This window comes from Chelonia mydas, chromosome 1 (genome assembly GCF_015237465.2).
Source record: "Chelonia mydas isolate rCheMyd1 chromosome 1, rCheMyd1.pri.v2, whole genome shotgun sequence".
In the NCBI taxonomy this organism is placed as follows: domain Eukaryota; kingdom Metazoa; phylum Chordata; order Testudines; family Cheloniidae; genus Chelonia; species Chelonia mydas.
This window is the reverse complement of record NC_057849.1, coordinates 255,512,843-255,529,921: the sequence shown is the minus strand read 5'-3', so window position 1 is coordinate 255,529,921 and position 17,079 is coordinate 255,512,843. Positions and strand designations below refer to the sequence as shown.

General features: G+C 45.1%; 1 protein-coding gene across 16 annotated transcripts in view; it reads left to right on the top strand.

Moving 5' to 3' along the window:
* Positions 1-17,079, top strand: part of DMC1 (DNA meiotic recombinase 1) — a 36,058-nt gene that overhangs the window by 4,996 nt on the left and 13,983 nt on the right. For 10 of the 16 annotated variants that reach the window (XM_037881689.2, XM_043543422.1, XM_043543418.1 and 7 more), the window contains exons 5-9: positions 61-143; positions 3,088-3,140; positions 6,354-6,395; positions 8,137-8,209; positions 8,922-9,013. In XM_037881689.2, coding sequence (XP_037737617.1) covers positions 61-143; positions 3,088-3,140; positions 6,354-6,395; positions 8,137-8,209; positions 8,922-9,013 — 343 coding nt within the window. Of the gene's footprint in view, positions 1-60; positions 144-3,087; positions 3,141-6,353; positions 6,396-8,136; positions 8,210-8,921; positions 11,362-13,367; positions 14,735-17,079 lie in introns of those variants that run through there. The other 6 variants (XM_037881709.2, XM_043543443.1, XM_037881698.2 and 3 more) reach the window with 4 other exon arrangements.

Here is a 17,079-nt window from a genome sequence, read left to right as displayed (position 1 = left end):
ATATCACATTCTTCCTAAGTATCAGACCAAACTGAATAATTTCCTTTGGTGTTCCCCTAGGAACCAGGATTCTTGACTGCCTTTGAGTACAGTGAGAAGCGGAAGATGGTGTTCCATATCACCACTGGGAGCCAGGAATTTGAGTAAGTTTATCTCTACTTAACCCCTGCCTGAGCTTTGCCCAAAAAGTAATCATATTCTTTTTCTCCAGCTGGCTACAAAACAACTATTAGAGACACATGTTCAATTAGGACACAGTGGGTGCACTTGCAAAAAAGCAAGTGGAAGTGAGTCATTTAACCCTGCTCAGAGTAGGGTTGGGTGACACTGATAACAAGCCTGATTCCTGCTTACTCTGCAGTCTCCACTCTTGCTACCACCTGTGTAACTGTAATGGTGGTGAATTGTAGGGCCTAAAGTTGCCTGAGTAGACTCAACCTTTTTGTATGCTAATCAAGCTCACACACATGATAGTTTCATGTCAATAACATGCACCTCAAATCTAATTTCAAAAAATAAAAGTACTAGTTGACCCTGTTTATTTTGCTTGAGGTTTATGCAGGAAAACCAGAAAAAAATTCCCCACATTCATCCACTTTCCCAGAAGTGACACAATATATGTACAATATGGTGGAATGGTTCAGCAGCAAAACCCCCATCTGAATCAGAAAGGACTCTTCCTCAAAATGTAGGAGCAGACTGTTTGGTTCTTGCGTGCGCATGCACAAGGAGGCTTCCCTCCTTTGTGTGTTCTGCAGAGGTGCCAGGCACAGTTACAATCCGGATACTGTCTTGACTGCAATGACTACTTCTTCAAGCACCCCCAGTTTGTTAACCATCCTACAGGGGACAAAGAAGAGGTGGGTGTCTTTACCCACTGTCTCATACCAGACAGTAGAATAGCTGACTGTGCAAGGCAGCACTCCTTACACCCTTCTAAGGGGTAGTGTAACCAGGGCCAGATTAATCTTTTGTGGGCCCAGCACCAAACATATTTGTGGGCCCCCATGGAGGAAATGGAGCATGGCGTGGGGAGGTCAGTCCCCAGACAGAGGGGCCAGCCAGGGTCAATGGAGCATGGCATGGCAGGGGCAGCCCCACTCCACCCAGCCCAGCACTATTTACAAACCGGCAGTTGCCAGACGCACAGTGGCCTGCCCGGCCCTGTGCTGCCAGCGGACACCTTCCCCTCTGGGGCGGACCCATGCCACACCACACAGCGCCCCCTGCCCAACACCCTCTGACTCCCTATGCCCAGAGCCCCCCTGGACCCTCTATGCTCATCGCCTCTCCCAGATCCCCCACACACAAATGCACCATGCCCAGTGCCCCCCTGCCCACAGCCCCACCACAACTGCCCAGAATCCCCCACAGAACCCACACTCCCTAGTGCCCCAACACACACACATCTTCCCTGCCCCCTCACAGCCCAATACCCGCCCCTTCTGACCTCCCAGAGACCCACTCCCCCAAGCCCTGTCTCCTGGCTGCACTCACCGGCCCTGCTGGGAGGCGACTATGTCTGCTGGGCCTGAGCTGGCTGAGCAGCTAAGGCTGGTTCCGGGGCCAGGAATCGCTCCGTCCCTTCAGGAGTGGCTTGATCAGCCAGGCCAGGGCCTACCCCGGCCATGCTCCCTCAAGATGCCTTGCCTGGAGGGGCCCAGCCAAGTCCCCCCACTGTCCTGTCCCCCTGACCTGGCTGAGACTGGCCAAGCTTCTGCACCAGTCCCAAGTGGCTCAGCTCCAGGGAGATGGGTGAGGCCCCACAAGTGGTAGGAAGCAGAGACTGCCAGGAGCCAGGATACACTGGGGTCCGGCTGGGGACGGAGAGGAGCAGGGGGGTGAGGCCAGCCGGTGCAGAGGAGCCCTTGGTCAGTGGGCACGCAGGCGGAGAAGAACAAGTGGTGGGCAGGGGGAGCCAGCAGGATCTCGGGCCACAGTGCAGGCAGAATAGTCCAGGGCCCCTTCTGAGCATGGGCCCAGCTCCATGGAGCCACTGGCGCCATTGTAAAGCCAGCACTGAGTGTAACAAGTGCATTCCCCAACCTGCTTGGGAGCTTTAAGAAGCATTGTGTCTAAAACAGCGTTTCTCAAATGTGGCCACCAGTGGATTTTTTTGCGGCCACGACAATCTCCAAAGCATGGGCGGAGATTGGGATGGAGGGAAAAGCAGCAGCCACTCCTGCAGTGCCTAGCTGTTGCTCCTGAATAGCTGTTACCAAGGGCAGCGAGATGCACTGCCTTAGTGTTTGCATTGGTACCACCAGCAGGGATTGGCGCCCTGCACCACAGAGCCTTCTTGGGGGTTCCAGGCAGCGCTTCTGGAGATACATGGGGCTGGTGTGTATGGTGCCAGAGGTGGCTCTTGTCAGTGGAGGTGGCTGTGGTATTCGGTCACCGGGATTCTCCCCTGAGCAGCTCCCCCACTCCTGACCAGCCAGGGCACGGGGAGCCTGGGACTTCACAGGTGGCTGGTGAGTTCCCGACCCACCTTCCCTGGGGTGGGTTCTTGCTGCAGGGCCGTAGGAGGCAGGGACAGAGAGACGGGTCTGTCAGAGTGGCCATCAGCAAGAGTTGGTGGCCGTACACTGAAGCCACCAAAAAATTTGTTGTGAGAACCCCTGGTCTAAAGGAGTTCTTTCTGGGCTGGTGCAGCTCCAACACTGTTCTTAACAGTGACTTGTGCCTTAAAGGTACTTTCTGGATTTGTTTTCTTGGTGGAAAAACAAGTGAAAAATGACTAAACATAAGCAGAAAATAAATTGAAAATGTGGGTAAATTAATAGATTAGGATTTTTAGCAATCCCATGACCACTTGTTGGTAGAGCCTTATCTTCTCAAAAAATATTTTCTCTCTTCTATCTACCAGATGGCCACTCGAGTACCTGTAGAAGGGGAAGCTGAGACAGAATTAGCACTCTGTATACCAGGGATCATGTGGTGCCCTTGCACTCTATCACATCATGAGTTACGTGCAGGGCCTTTTGGATGAGAACAGATTTTCTTAAAGTGGCAAAGATTCCCCTTTTGACATTACTCTCATGACTGTGGGCATTTCAATATGCTTAACTCTTTCTCTCCCTCCAGTAAACTATTGGGTGGTGGGATTGAAAGCATGGCAATCACAGAGGCCTTTGGAGGTGAGTGAACCATATTAAATGGATTTTATTGCGTGGATTACCAGTAGAGAGCTGCAGCAGATGTTTAGGTTTTAAAGCAAGCTACATTATTTCTATCAAATTCTTATCACACTGGACCTGAAAAGATGGAGGTTGAGGCTCAACTGTAATGGACGGTCCCTTTCCAGGGTTGATGTAAGCAGAAATAATCCCATCTTTGTCAGTGTTTTGCCATTGTTCTTCTTCAGTTGCTGCAGATGAGGGTTGAGCTGGGTAACACTCACATTTGGAGGCATGCTGGTTCAGTATGATATACCATTATGAACAATGTTGCTCAGGAAACATTTCCCCATTTTGCTTCCCCATTTCTTCCCAGTAATGAAACCTTGATGTGAGATTTCCTGCTGATACATACTCTTCTCCACAAAGAATCAAAACTTAAAGTTCAGCCCAAAATAGACTATTGTAATTCAAGAGATGTGTAAATATTTGCACCCAGCTTCTCTCATTCATTAGCTTTACTACAGGCAAAAGTCACAGTGTAAAGCAATATAAAGTATGCAGATCCACGGATGTGACATATGTCATTTTGGCAGCACCGTACAGAATTCAAACAATGAGATATGAGCAAATAATGCAATGCCCTTCATATCAGATTTAGATAGTAAGCTATTATTACAGCAAAAGTCAATCAGCAAGATCAAAAGACTTCAGCAGCAATAACTACAGTTTATCAAATAGAGCACGCTCCCCTTTTAAAAAGTGTCCTTGGGGCTTGAACAGTTTGATGAAAGATTTTCTGGACACGTTGTCTTCAAATATTATCTCCTGGTCTTCAAAGTAATACCACCAACTTGAAATCTAGATAAAAATGAGATAAAAGTTGTTTCAGGTGTTACCCCCACCCTTGAGTCTCTTGACCAATTTTTCTGAATTTAAAATAACATTTTTAAAATTTGATTTTCTGTTCTCATCTGTTATGTGGAAGACACACACAACTGATAGTGGAAAATAACTATCTGAGTGTATAAGGGAAGTAGGGAAAATAACTATAGACAAAGTGCTGTCAAATGTACAAAGTAAGCAAACTGAAATACAGTTTTTTAAACCTTTTAGCTATTGCAAACTTAGGTATTACTTGTAAAATAGTAAGTTAAAATATTTTAGATGGAAGTATGTTTTTTTTAATTGATAGTATCCATTTAAAATCGATGCTGATATTTCCATTTGAGTGCAACATACCTCTGCAGTAAATGGAATTCTTTGTAGGTTGATTGTCATGATTATTGCAGTGTTTATCTGTTTTTTTGAGAAACGGTTTCACATTCATCATTCTTGTCTCCAGTAAGATGTCTTGATGTGTGCTAGGTTTGCTGGATCCTACACACAAGTGGGAATGGCAATCACACCACCATTTGGATTGTTAGTATTATTGTACTAACTCTGAGCAAGGCTATTTCCCATCTGTGTTGTCAGTTTTCACTGGTGCAATGCCAGTGGAACAGCAAGCACTGGTGTAGCCAATGCAACTAGTCTCTCAGTACAGTCACAGAATGCTCCAGTATACCCTTTACTAATAACTTTGACAGCTCATGGCAGTGCCTTTGGCACCTGTCAAGATGGCTCCGTATGGCACAATAGCAGTTATAGCTCTGTGTGGACCCACAATTCCCCCCACATGTCTCTTCCTTTCAGAACTGGCCAAAAGTAAATGAGGCAGTATTTGGATGGTTTCAGGTATTCCCAGGCACCTCTCCTGAGACCCCTGCCCTCAGAATAACAGTGGACAACCAACAAGATAATACAAAATACAAATTTACAAAACATGTAACATGTCCCCCCCCCGTTTTTTGTTTTTGTTTTTAAATTCTCTGGACATTATTCACTTATTCCAGGGAGCTGTGCCAGGGACTGTGGGATAGATGCAACTATCCATAGACTCTGCAGTACTTGCCGTGAGTGTTCTTTGTGGACAACGTATATTGTGGACAACCAGAACAAGATGCCTAGTGTAGACACACTGCACCATAGTGACCATATGGTGTAAATTACAATGGTGCAATTCTCAAACAGCTTTGGAGAGCAAAGCTGTGGCTATAATGGGTTCTGGGATTGCTCACATGGCTTCTGATATTGGAACCCATTTGACTGAAAATAAAGTTAAGCCTGGTCAGTGGAGTTAACCCAACACCCTCAGCAACATCTAACATTTTTCCAACAGTGTCTTGGAGTTGATATTATTATGGGCTGGGTATAACCATTGCTCCTCATTTAAGATAGTTGTAAGAAGACATTAAGCTGCTTTATGGAAGTAGAGGAGAAGTACTTGTGGCACCTTAGAGACTAACAAATTTATTTGAGCATAAGCTTTCGTGAGCTACAGCTCACTTCAAACTGGACAGTCTCTACATAAAAGAATAAATGGACACAAATCAGACGTCAAGAATTATAGCATTCAAAAACCAGTCGGAGAACACTTCAATCTCCCTGGTCACTCGATTACAGACCTAAAAGTCAAAGTATTACAACAAAAAAACTTCAAAAACAGACTCCAGCGAGAGACTGCTGAATTGGAATTAATTTGCAAACTGGACACCATTAAATTAGGCTTGAATAAAGAAGGGGAGTGGATGGGTCATTACACAAAGTAAAACTATTTCCTCATGCTTATTCCCCCCCCCCCCCCCCCCCCCGCGCGCACGCACTGTTACTCACATCTTCTTATCAACTGTTGGAAATGGGCCATCCTGATTATCACTACAAAGGTTTTTTTCTCCTGCTGATAATAGCTCACCTTAATTGATCACTCTTGTTATAGTGTGTATGGCAACACCCATTGTTTCATGTTCTCTGTGTGTGTATATATATATCTTCCTACTGTATTTTCCACTGCATGCATCCGTTGAAGTGGGTTTTAGCCCACAAAAGCTCAAATAAATTTGTTAGTCTCTAAAGTGCCACTAGTACTCCTCGTTCTTTTTGCTGATTACAGACTAACACGGCTGCTACTCTGAAATTGTCAAGCATGATACCTCTCACAAGGCAGCACTTCTAAGCCCTGCTGTTCATAAGTACAATTTGCACTATGCTTCATATGATTTATGAGTGGGGACTGAAAGACAGAAAGCAATACAGGTGATTGAGGTTTTATAAATGACAGTGTATTCTTATTGAAACAACTCATGTATTTGACAAACTGCAAAAACTTTTCCCCTTGTTTTTTCTCTTTAATAGAATTCCGAACAGGCAAAACCCAGCTTGCCCACACCCTTTGTGGTAGGTACACAGTCTTAATATTGACAGTTATATCCCTCTGTAATCTCATTCATCAAGGAGTTCTATGGCAATATCAGTCTTTGCTCTCTAAAAGAAACACGCTACCAACCTACTAAACAGCATTTAGGAGCTAAGACCTGCCTGCATGTAGCTTGGGTACACATACCTAAAGATGAGCTCCTTTCTTAGATACATGAGAAGGAAATATCTTGTTTTAGAGAAGTGGAAATATGCCATCTTCTGTTACCTTTAGAAATTTTGTGAAGTAAAGACTTCAGTGAGTATTATTTCTATTAATTCAGATGTATATGAATTGTAAGTTTCTTTGTTTACATCTGTTCCTTTGCCATTATTCTATGCTTCAGAACATTATTGATAGTGTTTACATCCTCTTTGAATCCATTCAAAATGCTGTGGCAAAAATATTCTTCACAGTGTGTTGCTTTGACCACTTTTTCCTCCTCTTTGCATCCCTCCACTGGATCCCCCTTTTCCACTGCGTCAAGCACAAGAGCATAAGGCTCTTTATAGCTTATCCTTGCCCTACCTCTCATCTTTATACTCTGTAGAAATGTAGACTCCCACCTTCACTCTGCCAACAGTGCCACCTGCGATTGCCCATTTGTCCAATTTTTGGATAAGCACCATGATACATTCTCTCATGCTTCCCCTTATGCTTGGAAAGAGCTCTCGGTAATAATTGGTGAGACCACTACATTATCCTCCTTTTAATCTCTCCTTAAAACCCACCTTTGCCACAATGCCTACAAAATGGTTAGGCAGCTGATGTGCTGCAACCACTGAGACTGCTGCTTATTATATTGTTTTAACTGTTTTGCTGTTAACTTGTGCTCTCCCCAGTCTGTCTCTTCATATCCACCTATTGTCTCCTATCTTAAATTTATATTGTAAAATCTTGGTTAAGGACCATCTCTTTGTAATACGTTTGTACAGTGCAAAATATAATAGGACTCTTGATGCTACCACAGTACAGATACATAATAATAAATAATGTAGTTGTTAATAATATTGGAATTTAGTTATTAAAAATTGTTGAGAACCAACAATTTCTCAGTCTGATCTCCCTTTATGACAGATATTGAGGCTCTTCCTTGAAAAATGGGCATGTTTTCATTTAGTCCAAGGATGTCCAAATTACAGCCTGAGGGCCACATTTGGTACAGAATAATAATTTTTTGCATGTAGGATGAGGACAAAACTGATCATTTGAATTTGTTCATTGCGGATAAACTCAAACAACAGTCGGCATCTATTCATCTACCAAGAAAGATATATATCCAAATAAAGTGAGGTAAAAGCGTAGTAGGAAAGAGATGGAAAGCCCCTCTTAGAGCATTACCATTGATCTTAGCGAGAAGGCCAAGAAGATGTTTTTCTTCATTAATTATTACTAGTTGTTTTCATTAAATATTTATTTTTAATAAAATTATGCAAATTTAGATGCAAAGTAAGTGTTGGTGCTCAGTAACATAAAGTTTGATTAAGTTTGACCTGACATCCCACAGAGAAAATTTACTTTGGTTCCTTCTTAAGCTAGCTGTGGAGGCAAATCAGCCTTGCTATAAAGGCAACTCTGGTTATTAGTACTGGATCATTTGTTTGTTGTTTACAAACTGGTGGATCTGTTATTTGTTAAAAGTAGTAGCAGAGAGAGTTGGAGGGGTGGAAGGGGCTTTTTCCCCTCTGCTCATTTTGATCCTCTCTTTATGATGCATTCTAGTGACAGCTCAGCTTCCAGGAGCAGATCGCTACACAGGAGGAAAAATTATCTTCATTGATACTGAAAACACTTTGTATCTTTTTTACTTAAGCAAGTTGTAGGTATGATAGAAAGGGATGTTGATGCATCTTGTAATGAGTACAGCATCCTCATAATCTTCTGATGGAGTGCATTTTGTTGCAGAAGGCAGATGAGATGCTCTAAATGGCTCCATTCATGGATAAAAGTAAGAAACTGTCTATTAAATCTGGCCCGTGGCATCATGAAGAAAAACAAAGTCAGTGCTGTCCACAACAGTTTATTCTTATTATAAATTACTAAAGCAAGATGCCAAAATGATTTAGGTATTGGAGTTTGGACATGGTGCTTTTTATCTCTAGGTAATTTGTTATAATCCAACCCAAATGGGGGATAGGGCTGGGGTAAGATACAGAACTTATTTTATATTTCTATTTGTGTAGTTCTAATGTGCTCATCTTTTTAATATCTAGGTGATAGAAGCTTTTCATATCCAAATTACTGCTTCAAAAGTGATTCCACTGTTTGTTACTATCTCACAGCTTTTTGATGGACTATGTAAAGAGTTTGCTTTCTGTCTAGTTATTCTGTATCACAAAAACAAAACAAAACACATCACCATAAGCACTAATTGCTCCTCTTGTTGGCAATATCAACTGAGAGGCCAAGGCCTTGTCTGGGAGCTCTGGATTTGGACTTGAGTTTTATGGATTTTCATAATTTGCATGATGTATATAAAGAGAATCCTTAAATCTTACACATTCCAGCCGTCCAGATCGTCTTCGTGACATTGCTGATCGCTTCAACGTAGACCATGATGCAGTGCTTGACAATGTGCTGTATGCACGTGCATATACCAGTAAGATCATCATTGGAATGGGCACAACACCCTTTCCCCCCACCTCTAAAACTACTGTTCCAGCAGTTCTCAACTTATTGGCTAAGACCTTCTCCTGGGGATCACTAACATTTTTCTGTGTGTGGGGAGTCACAAGCCTGCTTCAGTTTTCTGTTGTGGTCCTCTGCTGCCTTAGATTTGCTCAGGATAAGTGGTCCTACTTAGTTACATTCTGTAAACTATTTAGCAAATTCCAGAAATACTAAGGGCTTGTCTAACACCAAGGTTTAAACCAGACTAAATAGAGTTAATCCATTTTCAAAATGCTTGCATACACATAGCGTAATTTATTATAGCACATTAACTCTGCGTTTATCTCAGACTCTGGAGTCCTCTTTCAAAGTGAACTAAGTTTGATGCAGTTGAGTTAGTTCAGTCTATTGTCCGTATGCACACAATGCTGCTGCATGCTACTTTGGCAGTCCTCCAGCTACTGTCCCACACTGTTTTGTGGGCGACTGTTACTGACCTGTCTGTTTACCTGTGCAGCTGTGATGCTTTCTGGGGATACCCAGGGTTGTGAGGAATCTCACTACCACCTGCCCTTAACATGACGAAACCTTGTCTGTGTCTGCAGGGAGTCAGCTCCCCAACTCCACTGGCCAGGGGTAACACAAGCACTCCCCACTAGGCCTTGCAGACCCTGCTGTCTCTCCACTGGTTAACAATAGGCAAACTCCAACCCTCAACTCTTCCGAGTGTCTCCCTGGAGTGTCCAGTCCCTGGTCCAGTGGACACTTGCAGGATTCACAGATCGCCTGCTTCCTAAAAATCAGTAAACCCCAGTTTACCAATTCCACCTTAGATCACTTCTCTGCTTAACAAACAGCACTAAGATATGCTTATAGTGAAAACAGTATGGCTGTTCTTATGTTCTTAGGTATAAGTTTATTTAACAAAGCATAGAGATTCAAGTAATAGTATATAGAAGTTCTGGAAACAAATGGGTACATATAAAATGAAATCTTAATATGCATTCTAGAACCTAGATTTAATTAACTAGATACTCTGATGTCTTAAGCATAATGCTCACCCAATGTCCTTGCAGCATTTTATAGCCAGGCTTGGCAATGAACTTCCTTTCATGAGACAGACATGCTTGTGAGCTTGTCTCCTAGTTGGCCCATTGTGTTCCATTGCCTCCTAGGATATAAAAGTTCCATCCTTTGTCTTCATTCATATACAGGACACCCCCTGCTGTTTTGGTTCTTCTTGTAGATTTTGTCTCTTGTAGATTTCACACCCTTTCAATTGGCACCTGGCTCAGTATGCAAATAGACCTCCATTGTGATGCAGACACTACACAGTACACATATGACCAGAGAGCAAGATAAGCATCTGTTACTTCCTGCCTCAAAGGAGTACATCTGAGCATGTCACATCTTGGTGACTGGCCTTAACTCTCTAGTACATTAAGAACGTAACTTTCAATATAGATACATAATTTCTTAAATATTATCCATACATACATTGTGCAGTAATGATGATGACCAGTGATTATGGTGGCTCTTGGTATTGACTTTGTATGCTACCCTTTGGTGTAGTATTATGAATATATCTGACAGAGGGGATACCTGCAAAACCCCATGCACTCCCTGTGCCCTCTGCCAGTTGACACCATGAGGTTCCTGAGTCACAGAGCCCTCCACTGTTCTGCTGTTGATCAGACATCCCCATATAAAAATTGGCCAGAATTTGCTCATTTAGTCCTGGATTTGAGTATATCAGCCATGCTGTGATATTACTCTAGAAGCCTTATAGTATGCCTTGAGCAGCCTCTTGGAGCTATGCAGAGACTCTAGATCTCATCGCCCCCTGCAGAGAAACATTGATGCAGGAAGCTCTTGTGGCTAGTCACCAGAATAAAAATCTTTCTGTAGACATGGATAAGTACATCTCCATGAAGGGCCACAGCTGGGATACCTAACAGTGCAGGATAAAGAACAAACAACTCAGGAGAATGTACATTAAAACCAAGGATGCTAGGAAAAGGTCCAGCAATCGACAGGTGTCATGTCCTTTTTATGAGGAGCTGGACAGGATTTTGATCAATTATACCACTGCAGAAACCAAGAAGTTTGCTGCTCCACCTCCCTCCAGGACAAGCACCAAGAGTCATTGGAGGATGAACACGAGGAGGCCAGTGAAGAACTGTTTCCAGAAAGCCAGGAGCTTTTCGGGACTGAAGACCCTGAGGATGGCTGGGTAGAAAGCAAGCCTGATCCCTGCCATGCAGGAATGAGCCAATTCCCAGCCAGAAACCCAAAATGGTACTGAAGAGGTAGATCCGATCCAGGGAACAAGAGCATGTAAGTATTTATATCTAAAATTTATTATTATTTTATTATTTTATTTTGTTATGCTATACTGCTGTGCTAGCTTCTGTTCCAGGTGCCCTGTGGCCGCAGTCATTTCTGACAGATGTTTATCCAGCCCCGTGTCTCCTTCAGCTCAAGCTGCCTCTCCCATTCCCCTCCCCCCACCATCTCTCCCATACACTTCTTCAAAATGGCAGCTGCTGTAGCTGGGCATTCAGCCTCTGTGTCATGCTAATGTCCCGATCATCAACCAATTTGAAGCCCACGCCATGGAGGACACAAAACTATTAACCTATTTTTCCTTCCCTGCATCTGTCCTTCATTACAAAATCCCTCCTCCCAGTCCTATTCACCAGCTTAACATGGCTGTTGGCAGTATGGTGCAACCTCAGCCTGTACCCAGACTGCCTACTGCAGCAGATGCAAATAATGAAAACATTCAATTGTGTGAAATTCAACAGGAGTACTTATGGCACCTTAGAGACTAACAAATTTATTTGAGCATAAGCTTTCGTGGGCTAAAACCCACTTCACCGGATGCATGCAGTGAAAAATACAATAGGAAGATATATATATATATATATATATATATACAGAGAACATGAAACAATGGGTGTTATCATACACACAAGAACGAGAGTGATCAGTTAAGGTGAGCTATTACCTGCAGGAGGGGGGTGGGAACCTTTTGTAGTGATAATCAAGATGGGCCATTTCCAGCAGTTGACAAGAACGTGTGAGGAACAGTAGGGGGGAAAAATAAACATGGGGAAATAGTTTTACTCTCTGTAACGACACATCCACTCACTAACACGGCTGCTACTCTGAAACAGTTTATTGAGAGACTGGTTGCAGAAAAAGAAGTTTGGTTAGTATTCTCACTTTACATGAGGTAGATGTGGACATTGCATGGCAAAACTACAGCTTCCACTCAGAATTATCGTAGAATATCAGGGTTGGAAGGGACCTCAGGAGGTCATCTAGTCCAACCCCCTGCTCAAAGCAGGACCAATTCCCAGTTTTTGCCCCAGATCCCTAAATGGCCCCCTCAAGGATTGAACTTACAACCCTGGGTTTAGCAGGCCAATGCTCAAACCACTGAGCTATCCCTCCCCCCAGATGTCCTGTAGCACATATATTTACAGGGAAAGAGCTTTGCCTTAGGGACAGCAAAGTTCTTAGTGCCTTTTAACAGGCGTATATTGAGAAAGACTCGCAATAATTAATGCTTCAGACAATCACTGCAGAACTCTATCTGTTTTTCTCTGCACTTTCACCATGTCTGCAGGAGAGAGAAAACAGAATCTAAGGGTACGTCTACAGTATGAAATTATTTCAAAATTATTCTATTCGAATTTTTGGAAGCTATTTTATACATTCGGTCTTCTGTGTTCCCACTAAAGCGCATGAATTCGGCGGTGTGCGTCCACACTAACAAGGCTACATCGAATGTCGGAGCGGTGCACTGTGGGTAGCTATCCCACAGTCCCCGCCACTCATTGGAATTCTGGGTTAAGCTTCCAGTGCATGATGGGACAAAAACATTCTCGCGGGTGTTTCTGGGTGTGTGTCGTCAGACACTCCTCCCTTCATGAAAGCTATGGCAGACAATCGTTTTGCGCCTTTTTGGCATGCAGACGCCATACTGCTTTCAGCAGACGGTGCACCGCTGCTCTCCTGCTACTGTGAATCCACCTCTCATTTCCTCTCATCTTCCTATGTAATCACTACTATCTACTCTTTCTCTTCCTCATTGAACACTTCCGCTGCCAACTCTGCTCAGCCATTGTGAACTGAGCAGCACAGCTTCCGCCGCCAACTCTGCTCTCCCACTATTGCTGCGCTTCCGAGCTTCTCTGTGTTGTCTGTCCTGGGCTCCCACCTCTGTGAAAGCTACAGAAGACAACCATTTACTGCCTTTTTTTGGCTACTGTGAACCGAGCAGCACAGCTTTCGCCACCAACTCTGCTCTCCTACGTTTCGCGCCCTTTTTCCAGGATTACCTGTGCAGGCGCCATAGCCATGGAGCCCGATCAGATCTCCGCTGCAGTTTTGACCATTGTAAATACCTCGCGCATTATCCAGCAGTATGTGCAGTACCTGCAAAACCAAACAAGGAAGCAATGACAGCACAATTACGATAGTGATGAGGACATGGACACAGACATTCCTAGAAGCACGGCATGTGGCGATTAGGAGATCATGGTGGTGTTGGGCCAGGTTCATGCCATGGAATGCCGATTCTGGGCCCGGGAAACAAGCACAGACTGGTGGGACTGCAAAGTGTTGCAAGTATGGGATGATTCCCAGTGGCTAAGAAACTTTCATATGCACAGGGCCACTTTCATGGAACTTTGTGACTTGCTATCCCCTGCCCTGAAGCGCAAAGACATCAAAATGAGAGCAGCCCTCACAGCTGAGAAGTGAGTGGCCATAGCCCTGTGGAAGCTTGCAACACCAGACAGCTACTGGTGAGTTGGGAATCAGTTTGGAGCGGGCAAATCTACTGTGGGGGCTGCTGTGCTGCAAATAGCCAACGCAATCATTGACCAGCTGCTATCAAGGGTAGTGACTTTGGGAAATGTGCAGACCATTGTGGATGGCTTTAATGCGCTGGGGTTCCCTAACTGCGGCGGGGCGATAGACGGAACGTATATCCCTATCTTGGCCCCAGAACACTGGGGCGGCCAGTACATAAACCGCAAGGGGTACTTTTCCATGGTGCTGCAAGCACTGGTGAATCACAAGGGACGTTTCACCGACATCAACGTGGGATGGCCGGGAAAGGTGCATGACGCTCGCATCTTCAGGAATTCTGGTCTGTTTGAACAGCTGCAGGAAGGAACTTACTTCCCAGACCAGAAAATTACTATTGGAGATGTTGAAATGCCTATAGTTATCCTCGGAGACCCAGCCTACCCCTTAATGCCATTGCTCATGAAGCTGTACACAGGCACCCTGGACAGTAGTAAGGAGCAGTTCAACTATAGGCTGAGCAAGTGCAAAATGGTGGTAGAATGTGCTTTTGGATATTTGAAAGTGCGCTGGCGCAGTTTACTGACTTGGTTAGTTCTCAGCACAACCAATATTCCAATTGTAATTGGTGCTTGTTGTGTGCTCCACAATATCTGTGAGAGTAAGGGGGAGACATTTATGGCGGGGTGGGAGGTTGAGACAACTCGCCTGGTGGCCAGTTTCGCACAGCCAGGGCGATTAGAAGAGCGCAGCAGGGTGCACTGCATATCAGAGAAGCTTTGAAAACCAGTTTCATGACTGGCATGGATACGATGTGACAGTTGTGTTTGTTTCTCTTAAAGTTACCCATCCACTACATAAATGAAAGGAAATAAAGTCACAATTGTTTAAAAACCGTTCTTTATTATTTGTTGCACAAAACATTGAGAGAAATCAGAAGCTAGACAGGGGAGGGGGGATATTGGGTTATGGGGGTGGAGGAGGAGGGAAGGACAAGTCCAGAAACCAAATAAAAATTTAGGATATGCCAACTTTCTGCTGCTTGTGCAATCCTCTGGGGTTGACTGTGTGGGTCCCCATAGCCTCCTCCCCCCGCCGTGTTCTTGGGCATCTGGGTGAGGAGGCTATGGAACTTGGGGAGGAGGGAGGGCGGTTATACAGGGGCTGCAGCGGCAGTCTGTGGTCTTGCTGCCTTTCCCGCATTAGATCCACCATACAGCGAAGCATGTCAGTTTGCTCCCCCATGAGCTTGACCATAGCATCCTGCTTGCTCTCATCACGCACGTCCCTCCTCTCTTCGTATTCATGTAACGCTTTACGCAACTCCACAATTGTTTGCCTCCATGCATTCAGCTGGGCCCTATCAGTGCGGGAGGACTGCATGAGCTCGGCAAACATGTCGTCCCGAGTTCATTTTTTCTGCCTTCTAATCTGGACCAGCCTCTGGGATGGAGTAGATCGGGGCCGTGTTGAAACATTTGCACCTGCTATGGGAGGAGAAAAAGGGAGGGTAGTATTTTAAAAGATACATTTTAGAGAACAAAGGGGACACTCTTTCTCAGTGAAACAGGCAATTCATAGTACACAGTACATGTTCTTTCTGTACAAGGTCTCATTTTGCCTCTTATACTGAAGTGCCTACCACTTTCGTGTGAGTAAACCATCACATGCGGCCGGGCAACAGAATTCAGCTTGCAGGCGGCTATGGTAAGCCCTAGGGGCATGTGGGTTTCCACATGGGGGTTTCCGCTTCTTCCGCATTCATTTCAATACTTTCAAACTGCTGGGCCCCCTTTCCCATAGCAAGCAATGTCTGGTGGGATGATCGCTTCACACAACACCCTCCCCACACACACACACCCCCACCGCGTGGCTCCGATGAGGCTCTGAGCAGGGATGAGCCCTTTAAACTAAACGCGAACAGCCCAGCACGGCTGGGTTTCCTCCCACCCCCCACCGCGTGGCTCCGATCAAGCTCTCACTCACCAGAAATGCCTTCTCCAGGGTCATGGTCCGGGAGCATGCCTTGGGAGTGGGCGGAGGCTATTGGCTCCAGCGTTAAGAGTAGTTCCTGGCTAGGGGGGAAAACAGATTCCCCACTTGCCGCCTGCGCACTGTCCTCCTCCTCCTCCTTTTCGTCCTCCAAAAACTCATCCTCCTTGCTTCGTGCTACTCCCCCCTTGCAGGTGTCCACGGACAGTGGTGGGCTAGTGGTGGCATCACCTCCCATAATTGCATGCAGCTCACGGTAGAAGTGGCATGTATGGGGCTGTGACCCAGAGCGCCCGTTTGCCTCCCTGGCTTTTTGGTACGCTTGTCTGAGCTCCTTGATTTTTGTACTACACTGCTCTGTGTCCCTGGAGTAGCCGCTTTCCGTCATGACTTGAGACTTTAGCGTACGTATTTGTGTTTCTTTTTTTGGAATGTAGTTCTGCCATAACAGATTCATCTCCCCAACATGCAATGAGATCCAGTACCTCCCGTTCGGACCATGCTGGAGCTCGTCTGCAAATCCGGGACTGCGTGGTCTCTTGTGATGGTGGACTCTGCATGGTCGCCTGTGATGGTGGACTGTGCTGATGGTCATCTGTGCTGATGGTGACCAAACAGGAAATTCAAAAGTTCCTGGGGCTTTTACTGCCTACCTGGCTAGTGCATCGGAGTTCAGAGTGTTGTCCAGAGCGGTCACAAGGGAGCATTCTGGGATAGCTCCCGGATGCCTATATCGTCAAATTGCGTCCACAGTACCTGTAACCCGGAACTGCAATCTCGATTTTAGCACTACTCCACTTGCCGAGGTGGAGTACAGAAATCGGATTAAAGAGCCCTTTAAATCGAAAAAACTCGTTTGGTCGTGTGGACGGAATCAGTTTTATTTCAAAGTAACTTGGCTAATTCCGAAATAACCGCGTACTGTAGACCAGGCCTAAGACTAAGAAGTGTCTCAGTTTTAGTCCAGACGTGAGGGATAGCTGCACAGTCATTTTCCCCAGTATAGCTTGCAACGCCCTACCACTCCTGAAACACTGCTGGGGGGGACCTCCTGGGTGAATAACTTCACAGTGTATCTGACTGTTCTGCCCTTTTCCTTTTTGAATAAGGCCATTCTCTGCCTCCTAATCACCCACCTCAGTGTCAAGTCATAAAGAATCAGGACAGCCTAAAGGGGATGTAGAAAAGATTACTGTCCCAGTCTCCCCCAGATTCCCTCTGCTAACCTCTCAACACCAGATG